The sequence below is a fragment of the Vulpes vulpes genome, chromosome 15 (assembly GCF_048418805.1).
Source record: "Vulpes vulpes isolate BD-2025 chromosome 15, VulVul3, whole genome shotgun sequence".
Taxonomy (NCBI): domain Eukaryota; kingdom Metazoa; phylum Chordata; class Mammalia; order Carnivora; family Canidae; genus Vulpes; species Vulpes vulpes.
Genome location: NC_132794.1, coordinates 17,833 through 41,441, shown reverse-complemented (window position 1 = coordinate 41,441; position 23,609 = coordinate 17,833). Strand labels below are relative to the sequence as shown.

The 23,609-nt window shown below is 69.8% G+C and overlaps 2 protein-coding genes across 2 annotated transcripts; both read right to left on the bottom strand.

The window, feature by feature from the left end:
* Window positions 1-2,943: 2,943 nt before the first annotated feature.
* Window positions 2,944-7,319, bottom strand: LOC140595604 (uncharacterized). The gene is made up of 7 exons (XM_072738229.1): window positions 7,275-7,319; window positions 6,381-6,501; window positions 5,618-5,712; window positions 5,332-5,397; window positions 4,666-4,765; window positions 4,242-4,394; window positions 2,944-3,944 (listed from the first exon to the last, which is right to left on the bottom strand). The coding sequence occupies exons 2-7, from the start codon at window positions 6,478-6,480 to the stop codon at window positions 3,028-3,030; spliced, it is 1,431 nt and encodes a 476-aa protein (XP_072594330.1). The 5' UTR covers window positions 6,481-6,501; window positions 7,275-7,319; the 3' UTR covers window positions 2,944-3,027.
* A 12,419-nt stretch (window positions 7,320-19,738) lies between these two features.
* LOC140595617 (uncharacterized) lies at window positions 19,739-23,369 on the bottom strand. The gene is made up of 6 exons (XM_072738365.1): window positions 23,177-23,369; window positions 22,414-22,508; window positions 22,128-22,193; window positions 21,461-21,560; window positions 21,038-21,190; window positions 19,739-20,733 (listed from the first exon to the last, which is right to left on the bottom strand). The coding sequence occupies exons 1-6, from the start codon at window positions 23,274-23,276 to the stop codon at window positions 19,817-19,819; spliced, it is 1,431 nt and encodes a 476-aa protein (XP_072594466.1). The 5' UTR covers window positions 23,277-23,369; the 3' UTR covers window positions 19,739-19,816.
* Window positions 23,370-23,609: the final 240 nt, after the last annotated feature.

The following is a 23,609-nucleotide window of genomic DNA, read 5'->3' as shown; positions in this document are numbered from 1 at the left end:
CGTCCTTGGGACCCCGGGGACCCTGAGCCCACCCTGTCGCTCCAGGGGCCGCCCCCCACTTCGCCTCCCGAGCACCGTCGAGGCCGGCGTGTCCCCCCCTCTAGCAGACTTCTGGAAGTTCTGACTTTGTGCTCTGCTGCTTCTAATAGTGTGCGTAGACCCGTCAGCTGGCTCCCTGCCCCTGTGGGATCCGGGGCTGTGTCTCCCCCAGACCGACTGACTGATTTTCTTTTTAAGATTTTATTTTTCTGTCATCTCTACAGCCACATGGGGCTTGAACTCTCCGCCCCAAGAACAAGAGTCGCGTGTTCTTACCAACCACCCCAACCACCCCGAGAGCGGCCAGGCTCCCTTTGATTGATTGACAGGGAGTAACTGAAGCCGACGTGCTGCCTGTGTCGTGTCAGGGCAGAAACTGAGCCCCGGCGTCGAGGTGCGGTGGAGTCATTGGGACCTTGGTCGATGTTAAAGAAAGCGGAGCCTCCCCGGGAGCCCCGGGAGCCCAGGGAGCGGGGCCCACACACGTGACAAGTTGGCCGTTTCCTTGACCAGGAGTCATTGGGCTGGCTGCCGATTTATTTGAGTTGCTGTTCGACGGCGAAGGTCGTTCTAGGATGGGGACACAGCGAGAACGTTCCGGGTTCTTGCGGGTTCGGAGGTAGCTAAAGCTCCCCCGTCGTGGACTCGATGTCCCAGCTGGGTGCAGAGATAGGCGAGCCAGCAAAGAGATGAGAAACATGGCCCTGGGGTGCCTGGCCGGCCTGGTCGGGGGACCTTGATGTCAGGACTGTGAGCTGGAATTCCGTGTTGGGTGTAGAGAGGACATAAACGTAAAACCTTTAACAAATAATAAATGGATGAACTAAGACAGCGTGACGTGGAAGGGGAGTGCTCGCTTCAGGACAAACCTCAGAGCGGACCATGTCTAGCCTGCGACCTGTTCTTGATGGCCCCGCTCGCTCTCCCGGGCCCAGATGACGGGGTCCCCCACGAGGGACGGTCCCGCCCGAGTGGGAGTGGGCCTCCTTCCCCGTAAGGCCCGTGCCTCCCCTCGTTCTGCAGGACAGAAGAGCCGGGAAGGCACGAGCTCGGGGGGATCAGCATAAACCTCGGCGATGGTCCTTCTCGATCCCGGGAGCCAGAGCTCGGCCTCCTTTTGGGACCCGACGTCCTAAAGAAGCCCGTGTGGTCAGTGGCTCGGATGCAGGGCGGAGGCCGACGGAGAATCAGGAAGAGCAAAATGGGGCGGGGGGGAACCAGAAGCTGAAGGAGAGGGGGACAGCTGTCAGCATCGGGAGCCTTCGCGGGGACCCGGCGTCCTTTCCCAGGAGGGGCCCCCCTCTGTAGGGTGCTTCCCGCCGCCCCGCGCTCCCCGTGGGCACCCGCAGGCGCATCCCCGGGCCTCCAGCGCCTCTGCAGCCGTGGTCTGGAGCGTCCTCCGTGTGTCCTACCGGGGACCCCAGCGTCACGTCTGTAACCGTCCGGCTGCTGTCTGACAACAGTCGGGGGATTCCGACGTTTGTTGGGTTTGGGGTGTGTGCCTGTCTGTCGCCGTGCCGCGATCTGATCCTCGGGCCGCGTCGTCCTGACGCCGAAACGGTTGAAACACCATCATTTCTGGTGCTGGCGCTGGGCGGCTAGCTGGGTTCTCCCGGCCGACCCGGGCCCCCTCGTGCCGTCCCGTGCCGTCCCGTGCCGTCCCGTCCCGCCGGGGGGTCAGCTGAGCTGGAAGGTCCGGCTCGGCCACATTCCCGTGGGTGGCAGCGGGTCCCCGCCGAGCGCCGGCCGCTTCTCTTCTCCCCGATGCCTCTCCAGCGGGGAGCCAGACCTCGGGGCCGCCCTGGGGGGAGCTCCTGAGGGGCCGGCTGCCCGTGGGGGGAGCCCTGGGGCTGCCTGTGTGTGTGTGTGTGTGTGTGTGGGAGTCGGGGTGGGGACGGGGCCGGGGTCCCTCGGTCCCCTGCGCTGCCTGCCCCCAGGCCGAGCCCCGCGCTCACCCAGCCCCTACTCTCCAGGGCGTGCAGGGTGCCCTCCACACTCTGGTGCGAGGGATCCAGCAGCACCGGGTGTGCACGCTGAGCCCGCCCGGTGAGGGTGGCCCAGGTGTGAGAGCTGCAAGGGCCTGCTGTCCTGACGTCCGCTCCGGGGCCACGCTGACCGCCCCGCGGGCCCTCTGTGCCCCAGGCGCACAGGCCCGGGGCGGGGAGGGGAGGAAGCGCCCCGGAGCCCGGGCAGCCCAGGCCCCCTGGACAGAGGGGGCACAGACCTCCCAGGGCGCTTAGCACAGACCCTGGTGACCTGAGGCTCCCCGGCTGTCACTCTGTCCCAGGGCCCGTCCTGGCCGCGGGCGCAGGCTGAGTCGCAGTAGAGTCTGCGGGGTCCTGACCCTGGCGTCTGGCCGCCCCGGGAAGGCACGTGGGGACGTCAGCCGTGTGTGCCTGGCGGCGCCCCCGCAGGGGCTGGTCGGGGCCTGGGCGGCGCCCCCTCCTCCTCTCTGGGGGTGTCTCCGCACCCCGTGCACAGAGCTCCGGGAGACGCAGAAACGAGCCGGCCGTGCCCTCTCACACAACAACACTTTATTGAACTTGCAACAGCAAACAGGGGCTCAGAGCCGAGGGTGCGCGCCTTCCCCTGGGAGACCTTCCTGTCCTTAGAGGAAAGCGGGAATCCCACAGGGGTGCGGGTGCTGGAGTCGTCCCCCGCCTGGGAGCCTGTGCGGACTCGACTCCGGGTGGGGGCGCGTGTCCTGAGGTCGGGGCGGTGAGAGGCGGTTCTGGGGGCGGCAGGGCTGACGTGGACCTGCGGCCCATGGGCTCCTGCGCTGGGTCCCCGCAGGGCAGCTGGACCCCGGCCTCGGGCCCCCTGGGGCCGGGTGACTGACTGCTGGAGCCCCAGCGCGTGGAGGAGCCTGCCTCCTCGTGTGGGTGGGGGTGGGGGTGGGGGTGGGGGTGGGGGTGGGGGTGTGGGTGGGGCCCACGGGCCTGCCCCCGCTGCCCTGCCCTGGGGTGTCCCGGGATCCCCAGGGCTGCCCTAGGTCAGCGACCTGGGTCTGTGGGGCACGCCCAGGGCCCAGGAGGCCACATCCTGCTGTGAGAGGGCTCGCTCGGCCCGGGGCCAGAACGCAGGCCTGGCCAGGGCCCCGGGGCGCTGGATCCCATTAGCGCTGGGCCTGGGGCAGGCGCTCGAGTCGCCCCTGCCCCCACAGAGCCCGGGGCCAGGCCAGCCCAGGTCCCTCTGGGTCAGGGGCTGGTGTCCCGTGCGGGCGGTGCCGCCCTCCGGGAGGCACAGCGAGACGAGGCAGGGCACGGTGACGGCGGGCCGGAGCCTCCGGGCCCCCGCCCTCACCGCCACGCTCTGCCCCCGAGGCCCGCGAGCATCGAGCTGCCCCGTGGACGCGGGGGGCAGAGGGTCCCGGGCCTGTGCGGGGCCTCGGGGCAGCGGGCTCAGCGCCGCCCTGGCTCTGCCCTGGCTGTGCCCGTCACTGCCCAGCGAGGGGCACGAGCTGCAGTGGCCGCGGGGCAGGAAGGGTGTCCTGGGCCCGACAGCGTCATCCCTAGGGGGCTGGGGGGACCGCGTGATGGGAGTCCCGGGGGTGCTCCAGGGCCCGGTCCGTCGCGGGGCCTCTGGGGTGGCCCAGGCAGGTGCCAAATGGAAGGAGACCCCGTTTTCTGTCTCGAAGCCCGCCGTGTCCCGGGGCCGCCTGCCTGCACCGCCTTGTTGCCCCGGGAGGGTGGGGAGGGAGTTCCACCGCCGGGGCTGGGGGGCAAGTTGGACGATGGCCTGGCCGGGAGGGGGTCCGGGCGGCTCAGGCCGGGCGGCTGGGCCCGGGGAGGCCGGCTCCTCCACCCTGGGCGGTGGCTCAGAGGCCGGAGAAGGGAGGAGAGGCCCGGGCGCCGGGGACACTGGCTCCAGGCCCAGGGGCCTCGTGGGGAACTCCTCAGGTCCCGCTGGAAAGAGGCCGACGGGGTCAGCGTCTCCAGCAGGCTGTGTGTCCCCCGCTGGGGGCCCCGGGGGTCCTCACGGCTCCCGCGTGACCCCCCCCCCGGCCTGACCCTGTGCTCAGCCCCCCACACTGCTGCCCGGGCCCTGCAGTGGGTACCCGCCCGCCCAGCCCTGGCCTGGGGTCCCCGAGGCTGGAGCAGAAGAGGAGAGCCCCAGAGATGAGGACGGGGGCCCCGGGGGCTCTGTCCCCTGTGGGCGGCCCCAGCAGGCCGAGTCGGGAGGGGCCGGGGCCCTGAGCCCACCTGGCGGGGGCAGGTCGCACCGCATCCTGCGGAGCTGGGTCATGGAGGCCCGAAGGTGTCTCAGCACGGCCTCGTCCTCCAGGGCCCAGGGCTGGGCCAGAGAGTCCTGGAGGAACTCCCGGAGCCCTTCCAGGGGCAGCTTCAGGAGGCGCTCTGGGCGGTGGGCGAGAGTCAGACCCAGAGGGCCCCGCCCTGGGGCCCCCGGGGCCCCCAGGCCAGCGGCTGGGGTCCCGCTGTGCCCAGGAGCGCCGCGGGCAGTGCGCTGGCCGGGGTGGCCCCTGCCCGCTGCTCCACTCGGGGAGCCCCGCTGCACCCGCCTGCCCCGCCGTCCCCCCCGCCCCAGGTCTGGGTGCTGCTCAGAGCCCAGGGTCACCGCCCCTGCCCCCCGCCCCCGGCACACCTGGGCTCCCGGGGGCTCACTTACTCCTGTGCACCTTGAGGATGGTATAGGCCATGGCCGTGAGCACCCTCTCCCCATCCAACACGTAGGCATCCCACAGCTTCAGGGTGAGCGAGAAGGGGGTCTAGGGGGACGGCGGGGTGGGAGGAGCGGCCTGAGCAGGGCCCCTGGGGGGCTCGGCCTCGGCTGGGGCTAGGCTAGGCCTGCCATCTGGCCCCCGGCTGCCTGCGACGAGGCCCCGCAGCGCCCCCCCCCCCCCGCCCCCCCCCCCCCGCCCCCCGCCTCCCCGTCCGTGCCCTCCTCCCAGGGAGATCAGGGACTCCCGGCCGCTCCGGGTTCCGACCCCGGCCAGCACCTCCCGCACCCCTGGGGGCACAGACTCTGCCCGCACTTGACGACACCACGCCTCGAGAGGACCCCAGGCTGGCCGCCCGATGGGCCGAGGGCCCGTCCACACCCCGGGCTGACCCGGCCTCCCCCGGGGGAGCTGAGGCAGAGACGGGCCGCCCCCCGGGACCTCGTCCAGGGACCCTCTGGGCTTCTCCAGGACGGGCTGGGCTGCGAGCCTCAGCCTCAGCCTCAGGACCCCGGGGTCGGGCCTGGCTCGTCTGGAGGGTGGGGCTGAGCTGGGCCCTCCCCGGGGGCAGGGGGCAGGTCCGGGAGCGGGGGTCCCGGGGGGGGGGGCCTCACCCGGCCGAGGAAGCACTGGAGAAACCATTTGGGGCTGTAGATGCCGGTGGACATCTGCTCCTCGTCCTGGCGGGAGGGCAGGGGGTGCTCAGGCCCCACGCCGCGGCCCCTGGAGCCGGGTGGACGCGCTCCCCACGGCCCAGCCCAGCCCCGAGGGCGCCCCCGGGCCCCAGGGGGAGGAACGTGACCCCAACTCTGGGCAGCTCGGAGGGAGGGCCATGCCCCCCACCCCCTGCCCCGGGCTCCGGGGACGGAGCCTCAGGAGCTCCCACTCGCCCCCACTCGCCATGTGCTTCCTCAGGTCCGGGAGAGCTCTTTGGAGGACCCGCTCGTGATGTCTCTGGAACCTGAGGAGCTTCGGGAAGCCCGGGACGAAGAAGCCTGAGAAGGCCCCAGGCCCCCACGGTCAGGGCCTCCTCCTGCACCAGGCGGGGTGGGGGGTGTCGGGGCAGGGGCCTCCCCGCCACGCCCTGACCCCCGTGTGCCCACCGCCCTCGGAGCCCTGGCTGGATCCGCTCTTCCCAGAGGGCAGGGCCTGCCTCCCAGGCCGGGGGCGCGGGGCCCGGGGACCCTCGTCCTCACAGAGACCCCGCGGGGCGTGGGCTGGGGGCTGAGGACCGGGCCCGGCTGACCCAGCACCCTCTCTCCTGCGGGGGCCGCCGCGGGGACAGGCGGGTCCCCAGCCCCGAGGGGCAGCGGGTGCAGGCCAAGGGGAGGGTGATGGGCGTGCACGGCCCTCTGCTGTGGGGCTTGGGAGTGAGGCTGGGGGCCCCCGGGAGGGGGAGACGCTGCCCCCTGGGCCCCGTGTGGCCGTGGGCTGGCAGGGGGGCCTGGGGGACAAGCCGGCTGCCCGGCGGGAGGCTGGGGGAGCAACGGGAGTGCGTGCCTGGCCTGCAGACGGTGGGGCGGGTGGCCGTGGCTCCGGGACCCCGAGGCCACCGGGGAGGCGGGGCCCTTGCCCGTGGGGGGGCGAGCTGGGGGGTCCCCGCCTGCCCCCCGGTGCAGCAGCCTGCAGGGAGGCCCTCCTGAGCTCCCCGGCGGGCCCCTACCGTGCATGGAGTGCCGGTCGCCCACCATCAGCTGGGCCAGCGCCCAGAAGGCGTCCTCCTCGGGCAGGAACATGAGGAGGACGGCCGCGATCTCGCTCATGCCCTGGCAGTAGCCCACCTCCTGCAAGAGCCAGAGCCCCACGGAGGGCGTGCGCCCCGAGGCCCCCTCTGAGCCCTCCCCGCGGGCGTCAGGCTCCCCCGGCTCCCTCCCAGCCCGGGCTCCCGGAGGGGGCTCCCAGAGGGCGGGGGAGCAGGTGAGGGCCACCCGGACCAGCTGGGGCGCGAGCACCCCGGGCCCCGCTACCGAGCCCTGCGGCCGCCGTGCCAGGACCCCCGTCCTCAGGCCAGCAGGAGGGGCCTCCGTGAGCTGTGCCAGGCTGTAGGGGACCCGCCAGGTCTGGAGACCCCCCAGAGGGCAGGTCGGCGGGGGGGTGGGGGGGCCTGACTGTGGCCCCTGGCAGGTCCCACGAGGGGAGCTGGGCCAGGACACCCCGCGGGGCCGGGGAGCGTGTGAGCTGGGGTCCTCGGGGACCCTTCTGGAATGCGCCGTGGAAGGGGGCGGCCTCCTGGGCGCCTCGGCCTCGTTCCCTTCGGGGGAGTGGGAGCCTTCCCCGCCCGGGCTCTCGTCGGTAGTGCCGTCTGTCAGGGTCCAGACCCGAGCTCTAGGACGGCCGCGGTGCACGCGGGGGCCCCGGGCAGCCCCGGCCCTCGGGCACGCAGGCCCTGCCTCCCCTGGGAGGTCTGCACCCCGCCCCCTGCCCGTCCCGGAGGAGAGAGACCCTCCCCGGCATCTCGGGGGCCGTGGAGCCGGGGCCATAACTGTGAGTCCCGCTGGTCACCACCACTCAGGACAAGGCCGCCCGCGGGGCAGGAGGCGGGGGCAGGGACACTCACCGTGTCGTACAGCGAGTAGGCTGCCAGTACGCAGAACAGGGCTCGCTGCCTAGGAGGGGGGACAGCGGGGGGCTCTGCTCAGTCAGCCCCCGCCCAGCGAGGCCGCCGAGGTGCCGACACCGGCCCCGCAGGCCCCGCGGCCCGCAGGGCCCCTCCGCGGGGGCCGATCTCCGGGGTCAGGTCTGCGCACGGGGACAGGCGGCGACCTCACACGTGCAGCGTGCCGGGGGTTCAGTGCACCCTGGGGTGTCCGACGCCTCCGAGCGGCTCCCGCCGTGGGGTGTGCAGCTCCGGGCTCCCCCAGCGCCGCCAGCGCCCCGGGCCTCCAGCCCTGGAGCGGCCCCCCCCCCCCCCCCGCACGCCCCCATGGGAGCCAGCGCTCCCCCTGCCCCGGTCCCCGCAGCCCCTGACGCCTCTCCTCCGCTGCCCTGGCCTGGCCCGGCCCCGTGTCCCGGGAACACCACCAGCCCCACGTGACCCCTGCCCCGAGCCCACGCAGCCGGGGCATCCGTGGCCCTGAGCGCACCCCCAGGTCTTCCCAGGTGTCCCTGGGCTGGACTCTGTGGGGGGCACCCCGGGCCCGCCCATCCCAGAGCATCTCGGGGCTCCAGGTCTCAGCCGCCGTGAGGAGAGCAGGGAACGTCGTGCAGGTGTGACCCCGATACAGGCTGCGAACCCCTGGGGTCACTATCTGAGCACGGGGGGGTACGGGGTGCGGCCCCCTCAGCGCTGCCAGGAGCCGCCCGATGCCCCCCGCACGGCGGCCTGAGTCTGCACCCCGGCTCCGCGGCCCCCGGGCCCGGGCTGCTGGAGGCCGGCTCCCCCCGGGCCGGGGGTCACAGGTCAGCCTGACCCGGCCGCGCTCTGAGGGCCGCGGGGGCCCCGGGGGGCAGCAGGTTCCCTGCAGGGAGGAGCACCGAGTTCTCGTGGGGAGACGGTCCGAGCGGCCCGCCCGGGAAGCCCAGCCACCCATGCCTGGCGTATCCCCAGCCCCGCCCCTGGCGCCCCTGCAGGTCACCCCAGGGGTCCCGGGCTCCCACACACCCCGCCCGCTGCACACACAGGTAGCTGCACCCTATGCTCCACCCACCTGCAAGCCCCTGTCGGGGGGCTCCCTGCCTTCCCCACCTCCCCGCGGCCCCTGGGGACTCTGCGGGACACCCGGGCTTCTGACGGGAGCAGGCCGTCCAGAGAACCCCAAGGTGGCCGGGGAGGCTGAGCATGTCCCACAGGGGGCAGCTGCACCGCGTCCTCGTGGGGGTGGGGTGGGGTGGGGGTGGGGGCGGGACCGATAGTGTAGGGGTGGGGGTCTGGGGTTGTGGGGGATGGTGTGGGGGGTGATGCAGGGGGATGGCGTGGGGGCGGTGGGTGAGGGGATGGGGTGGGGGGCTGCGGACACAGGGCACCCCCTTCTCTAAGGTGCACACGGAGACGTCTACAGATAAAGGCGACCCCAGTCTGGGGTTTGCTGTGACCCCTGCCCCTGCCCCTGCCCCTGGGGCCCCGTGTGCTCCGCGCAGGGCCTGCCTGGACCGGGGCGGCGTCTGGGGGGGGGGGGGGGGGGCGGCGTCATGCCGTGTGTGCTCACCAAGTGCAAATTGTCTAAAACAAAATGCCCAGAATTCAGAAGTACATAAAGCACCGGAGGGTGGGTGTCACCCTGACCTGTCCGACCCTCGTCGGGTCCACGTGTCCCGGTCCAGCCGCGGCCATGCACCCTGGCCCCAGGTCCCCTTCGTGCCCCCCACGCCCCCACCCCGGCCCCCTGCTCTTCACGGGGCCGCCCCTCACCCCCTTGGGGTTCAGCTGAGACGGTGACCCCTGGAGGCCCCGTCCTGCGGCCTCCCCATCCCCGAGACCCTGGGGTTGGGGGCACGGGGGTCATCCCCAGCACCCTACCACGTGGCAGTGTGTTGTTTGCTGCCGTCGCTCCCCCCGGCCTCGGAGACCCCGTGTCCCCAGCACAGAAGCCCCCGGGCCTCTCCCAGGCCGGGCCCCCGACCCCCGAACCCCGCTGGCCCAGCAGCCTCACCCGACCCCGTAGCGGTCCCAGAACATGGTGTGACTGCGGAACGTGCGGTTGACGTCCAGGTCGATCTGCACGATGTCCCGGGAGGAGACCAGGGCCGCCTCCTTCATTGCCTGCGGGGAGACCCCGGGAGGAGGAGCCGGCGTCAGGGACACAGACCCCGACCTGTCAGCAGCTGCCGTCCTGGGCAGGGAGCCCCGGGGCCACCACGGGAGTGTGTCCTGCAGGAACCTCCACCCTTCCCCTGGGAGGCCGGGGACGGCGGGAGTGCCCACCGTGCCCGCGGGGCCTGCGTGAGGGCCTGTGCCCAGCTGTCGTGGGCGGGGAGGGGACTGAGGGTCAGCCCTGGACAGGGAGGGGACGTGGAGGATCAGCCCGGGTGGGGAGGGGTCACGGAGGGTCAGCCCTGGGCAGGGAGGGGACCGAGGGTCCACGGGGAGTAGACGGGTCGGGTCCCACCTGGTATTTCCCGGCATTGCTGGCCTTAACCTGGTCGACGTTCAGCAATCGCAGCCACACCTGTCCCCGCACCTGGGGCGGGACCCCCTTGTACACCCGGCGTCGCAGCTGCGGGGAGGAAGGCAGTGCTGGTGAGAGGGGCCCAGGGCGGCCCCTTGGAGCCCAGGGAACACGAGGCATCTAGAAGGTTCCGGCGTCGGCTCCAGGGTGTCTGCAGAGAGGCTGGGTCTCCCTGGATCTGGGCCCCCCCCCCCCCCCCCCGTCCCCCGCGAGGAGCAGGGACCCTGGCCCCGACCTGACGCTCCCCCACCGCCGTCCCGGGGCCTGGGGAGGGAGGCCCGGGCTCCCAGCAGACTCTCCCCAGGCAGGGGGCTCCCCCGAGGACGGGGCAGGAGGACACTGAGGGCGGCCCCCCAGCCCCGTCAGGACGGAGAGCCCTCGGGGGCACCCAGCACCCCACCTTCTCGCTGGGGAGGTAGTGGTCCCATCGCTTGAGCATTTTTATCCATTTGTCCGCGCGCCGGGTCTCCTGGCGGAGTTTCTGGGAGAGGACAGGCGGGGGCCGCAGGTGAGGCTCCCGCCGCGGGAGGTGGGCGCTCGGGCCGCGTCCAGTGCCCCGCGGGACCCGGAGGAGCCAGGAAGGCACAGGGCCCCCCGCGGACCGCGGCTCCGGGTCTCGGGTGCGTTCCCGGCGGCCCGTGCAGCGCTGGGACGGGGGACTGGGGAGACGCCCGGGGATGTCCTGGGGGACGCGGTGCAGACAGCTGGCCCCAGCTCCCCCCCACGTCCTGCCCGGGGCCCAGGACGGGCTCTCACCTTGGCCTCGCGGGGGCTGGGGTCGGGCAGCTCCCTGTCCCTGGAAGGCAGGAGACGCAGAGCCCTGAGGCCCCGGCCCCACAGCCACACACACACACACACACCCCGTCTGCACCCAGCGTCCTGGGGAGGGCAGGGCTCCCCCGGGGAGGGCAGGGGCTGCCAGCGGCCTGAGGGCGGGCGGGGGCGGCGTCTGGGGGGTCTGAGGAGGGTGTTTGCCGGTGGTGGGCTGGGCGGGGACCCCTCGGCGCCCCCAGGGGGTGACCTGCCCCCCTCCTCGATGGACCAGCCCGAGAGCTGTCAGCGTGGCCCGGGTGCCCCGTGACCGTCCCGCTGAGGTCCCCCCGCCTCCCCAGGGCCTGACTGCCCAGCGTCCAGCCGGCCTCCCCCTGCCCCCTGGCCGTCCCCCTGCTGTCCCCGGGCTCCCCTCTCTGCTGTCCCCTCTGCCACCCTGGCCCATTTCACCTCCCGTCCTGTCGGAGCCCCTGAGCACGACCACCCCTGAGCCATCCCAGCAGACACTGGGCCGTGAGCAGGGCCGAGGGGGCCCCACCTGGGGTCTCCAGCGTCCGTCAGGTTCTCGTGGGGCTGTTGACCCATCAGCCTCGTCCCCTGCGACCTAGGCCACTGGGCTGTCCCCTCCCTCCTTCCCGCCCAGGGCAGCCCCCTCCTCCTCTTGCCTCCTCCTGCCTGGTCGGGGCCTCCCTCTGCGGCCCCCCCCCCCCTCCCTGCGCTGGCCTGGTCCCCGGCATCCACCTGCAGCCCCGCAAAAGCCTTCGGGTGTGGGCGAGAGCACCCCTGCGGACTCGGCCCAGACCAGGCCGTCCCCCTACGGAGAGCACGCCCCGGCCCCAGAGCCCCTCACGGGCGGGATCCCCTGCTGAAGGGACTGGACACCCCACCCCACCACCACCCCCGGATGCAGCAGGCTGACACCTGGGCCTGCCCAAAGCAGGCGTGGGGGCCCCTCCTCTGAGTGTCCAGGGGCCTCCCCCGGGCCCAGCTCCCTTCCTGCCCACGTCCCGGGTCGGCCTCCGGGGTGTCTCAGCTGCAACCCAGCGCAGACATGGCCCTCAGAGGGCTCCAGGGGACCAGGTCCCGACCTGGGGGCGGGGGGGTCAGCCTCCAGAGAGGTGTTCCTGCAAAGGCCACCCGCCCTGGGATGGATGAGGGGTGTCCAGGGGACTCACTGCAGAAAGCCCTGGTGGTCGGCGACCTTGCACAGTGACAGGTCCTGCGGAGACCCTGCTTGGGGCGCCTGCAACAGAGGGGGCTCCGTGGTGGGGACCGATCAGAGCAGGGGAGTGGGGACAGAGACAGGAGGGAGCAGAAGGGCTCCTCCCTCCCCTGGATCCTGAGGGAGCGCCGACCCTCTGAGATTGGCCGGGCGCCAGAGTGGGCGCAGCCTGGCAGCCTCACCTGCTTCTGTCTGTCAGTGACGATCCCCCCCTGGGCCTCACCCGGACCCGGCGACTGTGGTCCCCACCTGGGCCTCACTTGACCTGGTGACTCTGATCCCTACCTGGCCCTCACCCAGGCCTGGTGACTCTAGTCCCCAACTGGGCTTCACCCAGGTGACTCTGGTCTCCACCTGAGCCTCATGTGGATCTGCGACTGTGGTCCCCACCTTGGCCTCACCTGAACCTGGTGACTCTGGTCCCCACCTGGGCTCACCTGGACCTGGTAGCTGTGGTCTTCATCTGGACCTGGTGACTCTGGTCCCCACCCGGGCCTCACCTGTACCTGGTGCCTGGGCTCCTCCGCTACCAATGACGAGGATCCAGGATGGACCCTTAGTTGCTACTGACACCGGGACCATCCCCAGGGTCTCACTTGTTCCTGGTGACTGTGGTCCTTGCCTGGGCTGACCTGGCTCATCCTTGGCTCTGATCCCCTCTTGAGCCTCACCTGCTCTTGCAGGTACGGTCCCCCCTGTCGTGGGTGTGTAGTGTCTATGGTCCCTTCTGGGCCTCACCTGATGGTACTGGGCCACGATATTGGCCCTTTGCAAGGCCAGCAGGGTCTCCGGGTCCTCCTGCATCGTGCTGCAATCCAAACACATCCAAGGATGACGGCGCGTGAGAACCTTCCGAGGACACATGCGTCCGGGTGCTCCCCGTGGGCGGGCGCCCCTCTGTCTGACCGGAGCCGGAGACAACCCCGTAGCCCCGAGGGGCACAGGCATCACACACGGGCCCTCGCTGCCTGTCTGTCTGTCCGTCGCCCACCGACAGTCCACCTTCCCAGCCACTGTCCCAGGGCACGCCGTCACGCTGGGGTCACAGAGCGCTCCCACCCCGGTATCAGGAGCACACGGGCGGGGGACCCAGGGGCTCCGGGGAACTGCCCACCTGATGCTCGGGGGTGACGTCTCCCAGCCCGGGGCCGGCGCAGAGATGGTGGTGGGTGGGCCGGCCAGCGAGTGTCCCTGCGGGCTTGGGGGGGCGGGGGGGGCGGGAATGGAAGGTTTCTCCGAGATTCCACAAGCACACGACCAAGGGGAGAAAGCGACGGACTGGACTTCATCAAAACTAAAACCTGATGCCAGCAAGAGTGCGACCGAACTCCCCACCCTGAGGGCAGCGATGTGTGAATAGCCTGAGGGGGGCCCTGGGGGAGCACGAGGGACTCCACGTTCTTTGGAGCCTGAAGAGCAAGCCTGCTCACGGGCCAGGGGGACCCAGCGGGCACAGGGCGGGATGGGGGGGTGACGGTCACCCCTGTCGGGGTCCATGCGTCTAGGACAGGCTGGAAAGGTCATGGCTTGGGTGCCTGCACAGCAGAGGGCTTACAGGGGAGCGGGGGTCCCGGGGGAGCTGCCTGAGTTCCGACTGCAGCCTCCTTCCCTGGACGGGGGCAGCAGGGTGGCCGCTCTCACCCCGTGGGGCTGTGGAAGGGCTGTGGGAGCTGCTCACGGTCATCGCATGGGGGTCGGGGTGTTGTGGACCCCAGCGCGGGAGGCCTGTGCCCCCACCCGGATCCACAGGCCCCACTGTGGCCCGCGGGGATCAGGGATCAGCTGCCACTCACCTGTGACCTGTCGCTGTGTGGGCGCCTCCTCTTTATGCACTGGGGTACTGGGGAGAGTGGGAGGGTGGGGGTACTGGGGAGAGTGGGAGTAGCGGGGTACTGGGGAGAGTGGGAGGGTGGGGGTACTGGGGAGAGTGGGAGGGTGGGGGTACTGGGGAGAGTGGGAGTAGCGGGGTACTGGGGAGAGTGGGAGGGTGGGGGTACTGAGGAGAGACGAGTCCTGGGCTACTGGGGAGAGCAGGAGAGTCGGGTCGCTGCGAGCCAGATCCGGAGCACCGGTGCCTCCGAAGGTCTGCGGACGCAGAGTGGGCACCAGGCAGCGGTGGAACCCGGGGGCACCACAGTTCCGCCCAGAGCGGGGTCCCGCATCATCACTGTGGGCAGGCGGGGTCCAATCAGCACTCAGCCCTCACCCTGGTGGCCGAGGGTCCCGGGGGAGGGTCCTGTCCCCACGCCGGGCGGGAAGGCGATGCAGGCAGCCTCCCGCATCCTCAGTTCCCATCCTCGGGCCCTGCAGGCCTCCCGCCCTTCAAGGCAGACTGGGGGTCACAGATGCCCCCCTCCGCCCCCCAGGGTTCACAGCGTGGGGTTGCAGTTAGGAGCATTTGAGGGGCTCCTGGGTGGTTCCGTCCGTCGGTTCCACGTCGACTCTTGAGTTTGGCTCAAGCCAGGATCTCCAGGTTGTGGCGTGGAGCCTCGGGTGGGGCTCGGTCTCCGGTGGGTGAGGAGTCCGCTCCAGGTTCCCCCTGTCCCTCCGCCCCTGCCCCCCGCACCGTCTCCCAAGTACATCTTCTAAACATTAACATGAAGACACGTGAGCATCTGGATCCCCTCTGCAGAGGCGCCTTCGTGTGCGTCACGACCGTGTAAATGCCTTTCACGGACCCACCGGGATTCCCACCGGAAACCCCTTTTCCTTGGTATCTATTGAAGTGCCGTCGACACCCAAGGGGACAGTAGTTTCAGGGCTACAGCTGGCGACTTGACAATTCTGTGCCTCGCTCAGCTCTCCCCGCGAGAAGCGGCGTCACCGTCTGTCCCCGTCCCGAGTTGTCCCCACGGTCCTGACTCTATTGCCAGGCCGTACTTTCTAAATTTCCGGGATTCCTTTATTTAGAACCACACGCTTGTAGCTTTCCCTATTTGTTCATCCACGTTGCCCACCTGCCCCCCGCGGCCCCTCTGATCACTCAGCACGATCCATCCCGTTAACCAGAGAAAGGACATGGGGCGGCCCGGGGCGGAGGGGGGCGGCGGGGCTCAGCGCTTCAGCGCCTGCCTTCCCTTCGGCCCAGGGCGTGATCCTGGAGTCCCGGGATCGAGTCCCACATCGGGCTCCCTGCACGGAGCCTTCTTCTCCCTCTGCCCGTGTCTCTGCCTCTCTCTCTCTCTCTCTCTCTCTCTCTCTCTCGTCTCTCGGTGTCTCTCAAGGATATATAAATAAAATCTTTAAAAAAACAACAAAAACAAAGAGAAAGGAGACGATCCCCTCAAGAGTCGCAGAAAACGCATTTGACAGAACAAAGCATGAAAAGCACAGGGGGTTTTAGGAAAGGTCTGTCAACAGAGGAGAGGCCGCGTAGGAGGGCCCGCAGCTGACGTCATCCCCGGGGGTGACGACCTGAAATCGTCTCCCCCGAGAGCAGGAACAAGCCACGGAGGTGCCCTCTCAGCGCTGGGAGTCCCACGTAGTCAACAGACGGGAAACAGCCGTGTGGGGGTCGCGTCCACGCCCACAGGGGCCCGGCCTCCTCAGGACCCGCGGGGAGGCTTCCGGGTCAGGGTTAGGGTCAGGGTCAGGGTCAGGGTTAGGGTTAGGGTTAGGGTTGGCATATTGTGCTTAGCATAATACTCTTTCTAGGCTTTAATACTTCTTTAAATGTTTCATAGAATTCACTCATGAAGCCATCTGGTCGTGGACTTCTGCGTTTTGGGAATTTTTTTTCTATTACTCAACAGCTTCGCTGAGAATTGGTCTATTCAAATTTTCTATTTCTCTGTGTGTCAGTTTTGGTAGGTTATATATTTTCTAGGAATTTAGCCACACACAAAAGTAAAATCAAAAACTAGAAATTTCATTCTTTGGCTTGTGTCTATCCAGTTTTTCCAACACCATTTGTAGATTTTTTTCCCCACTGGATATTCTTTCCAGCTTTATCAAGGATTAAACGACGACATAGTTGTGGGTTCATTTCTGGGAGGTCTGCTCTGTTCTCTTGGTCTGTGTGTCCGTTGTCGTGCCAGGACCGTACTGTCTTCATCACAACAGTTTTGTGACATAACTGGGAATCTAGCGATGTGAAGCTTCCTACTTTGCTTTTCTTTTGCAAGGCTGCTTCGCCTGTCTGGGGTCTTTTGAGGTTCCATGCAAAGTTGAAGATCATTTATCTTAGCTCTGTGAGAAATGCTGGGGGCATTTTGATAGGGTTTATAGGAATGTCTGGGCTGCTCTCGGTTGTGAAGACACTTCGTACCCTTTCAGTCCACGAGTGTGGAGTGTCTCTTTCCGTTTCTTTGTGTCATCGATTTCTTTCCATCATCGTCTTCAGAGTAAGTTTTTATAGCTGTTTCCTTAGGTTTTTTCTTAAGTATAATATTATTTTTTGTTTCATTTTAAATTTATTTTTATTAATGTCTTAGTTTCTCTTTTTCTTACCTTCTTACTGAGGTATAGGAATGCAACAGAATTCTGTGCATTAATTATGTATCCTGTGACTTTACTGAATTCATTTACCGGTTCTAACATTTTTTTGTTTGTTCATTTTTGTAGTTTTCTATATATAGTGTCATGGTGTCCATTTCTTGTAGGTTGTCCTATTGGCATATAGTTTCTGATGTGCCATCAAGCCCTCTTGTCTCCACCGTTTCTGTCAGAACCCTGCGTTCACCCTGCCTGTGTCCGAGTTTTGTTTTGTTTTGTTTTGTTTTTTTTTCTTTTTATCTCGGACAAGTGACTGAGTTTCAAACCTCCAAGTTTTAGGGGCTGCCCTGGGGGAGACCCGTGCTCCTCCCGCCCGGGAGGGTCTCCTCCCACTTCTGGCCTTTGCTGGCCCGGCCCAGGGACGCGGCCCCGTGACCGCACAGGGGTTTGCAGTTTGTGGCCACACAGGGCAGACAGCTGGCCCTAGTCCCGCGGCCCTCGGCCGGGGTCCCCGCTCCTGGGCCTGGGAACCGTTGGCGCCACCGTCCTTGGGACCCCGGGGACCCTGAGCCCACCCTGTCGCTCCAGGGGCCGCCCCCCACTTCGCCTCCCGAGCACCGTCGAGGCCGGCGTGTCCCCCCCTCTAGCAGACTTCTGGAAGTTCTGACTTTGTGCTCTGCTGCTTCTAATAGTGTGCGTAGACCCGTCAGCTGGCTCCCTGCCCCTGTGGGATCCGGGGCTGTGTCTCCCCCAGACCGACTGACTGATTTTCTTTTTAAGATTTTATTTTTCTGTCATCTCTACAGCCACATGGGGCTTGAACTCTCCGCCCCAAGAACAAGAGTCGCGTGTTCTTACCAACCACCCCAACCACCCCGAGAGCGGCCAGGCTCCCTTTGATTGATTGACAGGGAGTAACTGAAGCCGACGTGCTGCCTGTGTCGTGTCAGGGCAGAAACTGAGCCCCGGCGTCGAGGTGCGGTGGAGTCATTGGGACCTTGGTCGATGTTAAAGAAAGCGGAGCCTCCCCGGGAGCCCCGGGAGCCCAGGGAGCGGGGCCCACACACGTGACAAGTTGGCCGTTTCCTTGACCAGGAGTCATTGGGCTGGCTGCCGATTTATTTGAGTTGCTGTTCGACGGCGAAGGTCGTTCTAGGATGGGGACACAGCGAGAACGTTCCGGGTTCTTGCGGGTTCGGAGGTAGCTAAAGCTCCCCCGTCGTGGACTCGATGTCCCAGCTGGGTGCAGAGATAGGCGAGCCAGCAAAGAGATGAGAAACATGGCCCTGGGGTGCCTGGCCGGCCTGGTCGGGGGACCTTGATGTCAGGACTGTGAGCTGGAATTCCGTGTTGGGTGTAGAGAGGACATAAACGTAAAACCTTTAACAAATAATAAATGGATGAACTAAGACAGCGTGACGTGGAAGGGGAGTGCTCGCTTCAGGACAAACCTCAGAGCGGACCATGTCTAGCCTGCGACCTGTTCTTGATGGCCCCGCTCGCTCTCCCGGGCCCAGATGACGGGGTCCCCCACGAGGGACGGTCCCGCCCGAGTGGGAGTGGGCCTCCTTCCCCGTAAGGCCCGTGCCTCCCCTCGTTCTGCAGGACAGAAGAGCCGGGAAGGCACGAGCTCGGGGGGATCAGCATAAACCTCGGCGATGGTCCTTCTCGATCCCGGGAGCCAGAGCTCGGCCTCCTTTTGGGACCCGACGTCCTAAAGAAGCCCGTGTGGTCAGTGGCTCGGATGCAGGGCGGAGGCCGACGGAGAATCAGGAAGAGCAAAATGGGGCGGGGGGGAACCAGAAGCTGAAGGAGAGGGGGACAGCTGTCAGCATCGGGAGCCTTCGCGGGGACCCGGCGTCCTTTCCCAGGAGGGGCCCCCCTCTGTAGGGTGCTTCCCGCCGCCCCGCGCTCCCCGTGGGCACCCGCAGGCGCATCCCCGGGCCTCCAGCGCCTCTGCAGCCGTGGTCTGGAGCGTCCTCCGTGTGTCCTACCGGGGACCCCAGCGTCACGTCTGTAACCGTCCGGCTGCTGTCTGACAACAGTCGGGGGATTCCGACGTTTGTTGGGTTTGGGGTGTGTGCCTGTCTGTCGCCGTGCCGCGATCTGATCCTCGGGCCGCGTCGTCCTGACGCCGAAACGGTTGAAACACCATCATTTCTGGTGCTGGCGCTGGGCGGCTAGCTGGGTTCTCCCGGCCGACCCGGGCCCCCTCGTGCCGTCCCGTGCCGTCCCGTGCCGTCCCGTCCCGCCGGGGGGTCAGCTGAGCTGGAAGGTCCGGCTCGGCCACATTCCCGTGGGTGGCAGCGGGTCCCCGCCGAGCGCCGGCCGCTTCTCTTCTCCCCGATGCCTCTCCAGCGGGGAGCCAGACCTCGGGGCCGCCCTGGGGGGAGCTCCTGAGGGGCCGGCTGCCCGTGGGGGGAGCCCTGGGGCTGCCTGTGTGTGTGTGTGTGTGTGTGTGGGAGTCGGGGTGGGGACGGGGCCGGGGTCCCTCGGTCCCCTGCGCTGCCTGCCCCCAGGCCGAGCCCCGCGCTCACCCAGCCCCTACTCTCCAGGGCGTGCAGGGTGCCCTCCACACTCTGGTGCGAGGGATCCAGCAGCACCGGGTGTGCACGCTGAGCCCGCCCGGTGAGGGTGGCCCAGGTGTGAGAGCTGCAAGGGCCTGCTGTCCTGACGTCCGCTCCGGGGCCACGCTGACCGCCCCGCGGGCCCTCTGTGCCCCAGGCGCACAGGCCCGGGGCGGGGAGGGGAGGAAGCGCCCCGGAGCCCGGGCAGCCCAGGCCCCCTGGACAGAGGGGGCACAGACCTCCCAGGGCGCTTAGCACAGACCCTGGTGACCTGAGGCTCCCCGGCTGTCACTCTGTCCCAGGGCCCGTCCTGGCCGCGGGCGCAGGCTGAGTCGCAGTAGAGTCTGCGGGGTCCTGACCCTGGCGTCTGGCCGCCCCGGGAAGGCACGTGGGGACGTCAGCCGTGTGTGCCTGGCGGCGCCCCCGCAGGGGCTGGTCGGGGCCTGGGCGGCGCCCCCTCCTCCTCTCTGGGGGTGTCTCCGCACCCCGTGCACAGAGCTCCGGGAGACGCAGAAACGAGCCGGCCGTGCCCTCTCACACAACAACACTTTATTGAACTTGCAACAGCAAACAGGGGCTCAGAGCCGAGGGTGCGCGCCTTCCCCTGGGAGACCTTCCTGTCCTTAGAGGAAAGCGGGAATCCCGCAGGGGTGCGGGTGCTGGAGTCCCCCGCCTGGGAGCCTGTGCGGACTCGACTCCGGGTGGGGGCGCGTGTCCTGAGGTCGGGGCGGTGAGAGGCGGTTCTGGGGGCGGCAGGGCTGACGTGGACCTGCGGCCCATGGGCTCCTGCGCTGGGTCCCCGCAGGGCAGCTGGACCCCGGCCTCGGGCCCCCTGGGGCCGGGTGACTGACTGCTGGAGCCCCAGCGCGTGGAGGAGCCTGCCTCCTCGTGTGGGTGGGGGTGGGGGTGGGGGTGGGGGTGGGGGTGGGGGTGTGGGTGGGGCCCACGGGCCTGCCCCCGCTGCCCTGCCCTGGGGTGTCCCGGGATCCCCAGGGCTGCCCTAGGTCAGCGACCTGGGTCTGTGGGGCACGCCCAGGGCCCAGGAGGCCACATCCTGCTGTGAGAGGGCTCGCTCGGCCCGGGGCCAGAACGCAGGCCTGGCCAGGGCCCCGGGGCGCTGGATCCCATTAGCGCTGGGCCTGGGGCAGGCGCTCGAGTCGCCCCTGCCCCCACAGAGCCCGGGGCCAGGCCAGCCCAGGTCCCTCTGGGTCAGGGGCTGGTGTCCCGTGCGGGCGGTGCCGCCCTCCGGGAGGCACAGCGAGACGAGGCAGGGCACGGTGACGGCGGGCCGGAGCCTCCGGGCCCCCGCCCTCACCGCCACGCTCTGCCCCCGAGGCCCGCGAGCATCGAGCTGCCCCGTGGACGCGGGGGGCAGAGGGTCCCGGGCCTGTGCGGGGCCTCGGGGCAGCGGGCTCAGCGCCGCCCTGGCTCTGCCCTGGCTGTGCCCGTCACTGCCCAGCGAGGGGCACGAGCTGCAGTGGCCGCGGGGCAGGAAGGGTGTCCTGGGCCCGACAGCGTCATCCCTAGGGGGCTGGGGGGACCGCGTGATGGGAGTCCCGGGGGTGCTCCAGGGCCCGGTCCGTCGCGGGGCCTCTGGGGTGGCCCAGGCAGGTGCCAAATGGAAGGAGACCCCGTTTTCTGTCTCGAAGCCCGCCGTGTCCCGGGGCCGCCTGCCTGCACCGCCTTGTTGCCCCGGGAGGGTGGGGAGGGAGTTCCACCGCCGGGGCTGGGGGGCAAGTTGGACGATGGCCTGGCCGGGAGGGGGTCCGGGCGGCTCAGGCCGGGCGGCTGGGCCCGGGGAGGCCGGCTCCTCCACCCTGGGCGGTGGCTCAGAGGCCGGAGAAGGGAGGAGAGGCCCGGGCGCCGGGGACACTGGCTCCAGGCCCAGGGGCCTCGTGGGGAACTCCTCAGGTCCCGCTGGAAAGAGGCCGACGGGGTCAGCGTCTCCAGCAGGCTGTGTGTCCCCCGCTGGGGGCCCCGGGGTCCTCACGGCTCCCGCGTGACCCCCCCCCCCACCGGCCTGACCCTGTGCTCAGCCCCCCACACTGCTGCCCGGGCCCTGCAGTGGGTACCCGCCCGCCCGCCCAGCCCTGGCCTGGGGTCCCCGAGGCTGGAGCAGAAGAGGAGAGCCCCAGAGATGAGGACGGGGGCCCCGGGGGCTCTGTCCTCTGTGGGCGGCCCCAGCAGGCCGAGTCGGGAGGGGCCGGGGCCCTGAGCCCACCTGGCGGGGGCAGGTCGCACCGCATCCTGCGGAGCTGGGTCATGGAGGCCCGAAGGTGTCTCAGCACGGCCTCGTCCTCCAGGGCCCAGGGCTGGGCCAGAGAGTCCTGGAGGAACTCCCGGAGCCCTTCCAGGGGCAGCTTCAGGAGGCGCTCTGGGCGGTGGGCGAGAGTCAGACCCAGAGGGCCCCGCCCTGGGGCCCCCGGGGCCCCCAGGCCAGCGGCTGGGGTCCCGCTGTGCCCAGGAGCGCCGCGGGCAGTGCGCTGGCCGGGGTGGCCCCTGCCCGCTGCTCCACTCGGGGAGCCCCGCTGCACCCGCCTGCCCCGCCGTCCCCCCGCCCCAGGTCTGGGTGCTGCTCAGAGCCCAGGGTCACCGCCCCTGCCCCCCGCCCCCGGCACACCTGGGCTCCCGGGGGCTCACTTACTCCTGTGCACCTTGAGGATGGTATAGGCCATGGCCGTGAGCACCCTCTCCCCATCCAACACGTAGGCATCCCACAGCTTCAGGGTGAGCGAGAAGGGGGTCTAGGGGGACGGCGGGGTGGGAGGAGCGGCCTGAGCAGGGCCCCTGGGGGGCTCGGCTGGGGCTAGGCTAGGCCTGCCATCTGGCCCCCGGCTGCCTGCGACGAGGCCCCGCAGCGCCCCCCCCCCCCCGCCCCCCGCCCCCCGCCCCCCGCCCCCCGCCTCCCCGTCCGTGCCCTCCTCCCAGGGAGATCAGGGACTCCCGGCCGCTCCGGGTTCCGACCCCGGCCAGCACCTCCCGCACCCCTGGGGGCACAGACTCTGCCCGCACTTGACGACACCACGCCTCGAGAGGACCCCAGGCTGGCCGCCCGATGGGCCGAGGGCCCGTCCACACCCCGGGCTGACCCGGCCTCCCCCGGGGGAGCTGAGGCAGAGACGGGCCGCCCCCCGGGACCTCGTCCAGGGACCCTCTGGGCTTCTCCAGGACGGGCTGGGCTGCGAGCCTCAGCCTCAGCCTCAGGACCCCGGGGTCGGGCCTGGCTCGTCTGGAGGGTGGGGCTGAGCTGGGCCCTCCCCGGGGGCAGGGGGCAGGTCCGGGAGCGGGGGTCCCGGGGGGGGGGGCCTCACCCGGCCGAGGAAGCACTGGAGAAACCATTTGGGGCTGTAGATGCCGGTGGACATCTGCTCCTCGTCCTGGCGGGAGGGCAGGGGGTGCTCAGGCCCCACGCCGCGGCCCCTGGAGCCGGGTGGACGCGCTCCCCACGGCCCAGCCCAGCCCCGAGGGCGCCCCCGGGCCCCAGGGGGAGGAACGTGACCCCAACTCTGGGCAGCTCGGAGGGAGGGCCATGCCCCCCACCCCCTGCCCCGGGCTCCGGGGACGGAGCCTCAGGAGCTCCCACTCGCCCCCACTCGCCATGTGCTTCCTCAGGTCCGGGAGAGCTCTTTGGAGGACCCGCTCGTGATGTCTCTGGAACCTGAGGAGCTTCGGGAAGCCCGGGACGAAGAAGCCTGAGAAGGCCCCAGGCCCCCACGGTCAGGGCCTCCTCCTGCACCAGGCGGGGTGGGGGGTGTCGGGGCAGGGGCCTCCCCGCCACGCCCTGACCCCCGTGTGCCCACCGCCCTCGGAGCCCTGGCTGGATCCGCTCTTCCCAGAGGGCAGGGCCTGCCTCCCAGGCCGGGGGCGCGGGGCCCGGGGACCCTCGTCCTCACAGAGACCCCGCGGGGCGTGGGCTGGGGGCTGAGGACCGGGCCCGGCTGACCCAGCACCCTCTCTCCTGCGGGGGCCGCCGCGGGGACAGGCGGGTCCCCAGCCCCGAGGGGCAGCGGGTGCAGGCCAAGGGGAGGGTGATGGGCGTGCACGGCCCTCTGCTGTGGGGCTTGGGAGTGAGGCTGGGGGCCCCCGGGAGGGGGAGACGCTGCCCCCTGGGCCCCGTGTGGCCGTGGGCTGGCAGGGGGGCCTGGGGGACAAGCCGGCTGCCCGGCGGGAGGCTGGGGGAGCAACGGGAGTGCGTGCCTGGCCTGCAGACGGTGGGGCGGGTGGCCGTGGCTCCGGGACCCCGAGGCCACCGGGGAGGCGGGGCCCTTGCCCGTGGGGGGGCGAGCTGGGGGGTCCCCGCCTGCCCCCCGGTGCAGCAGCCTGCAGGGAGGCCCTCCTGAGCTCCCCGGCGGGCCCCTACCGTGCATGGAGTGCCGGTCGCCCACCATCAGCTGGGCCAGCGCCCAGAAGGCGTCCTCCTCGGGCAGGAACATGAGGAGGACGGCCGCGATCTCGCTCATGCCCTGGCAGTAGCCCACCTCCTGCAAGAGCCAGAGCCCCACGGAGGGCGTGCGCCCCGAGGCCCCCTCTGAGCCCTCCCCGCGGGCGTCAGGCTCCCCCGGCTCCCTCCCAGCCCGGGCTCCCGGAGGGGGCTCCCAGAGGGCGGGGGAGCAGGTGAGGGCCACCCGGACCAGCTGGGGCGCGAGCACCCCGGGCCCCGCTACCGAGCCCTGCGGCCGCCGTGCCAGGACCCCCGTCCTCAGGCCAGCAGGAGGGGCCTCCGTGAGCTGTGCCAGGCTGTAGGGGACCCGCCAGGTCTGGAGACCCCCCAGAGGGCAGGTCGGCGGGGGGGT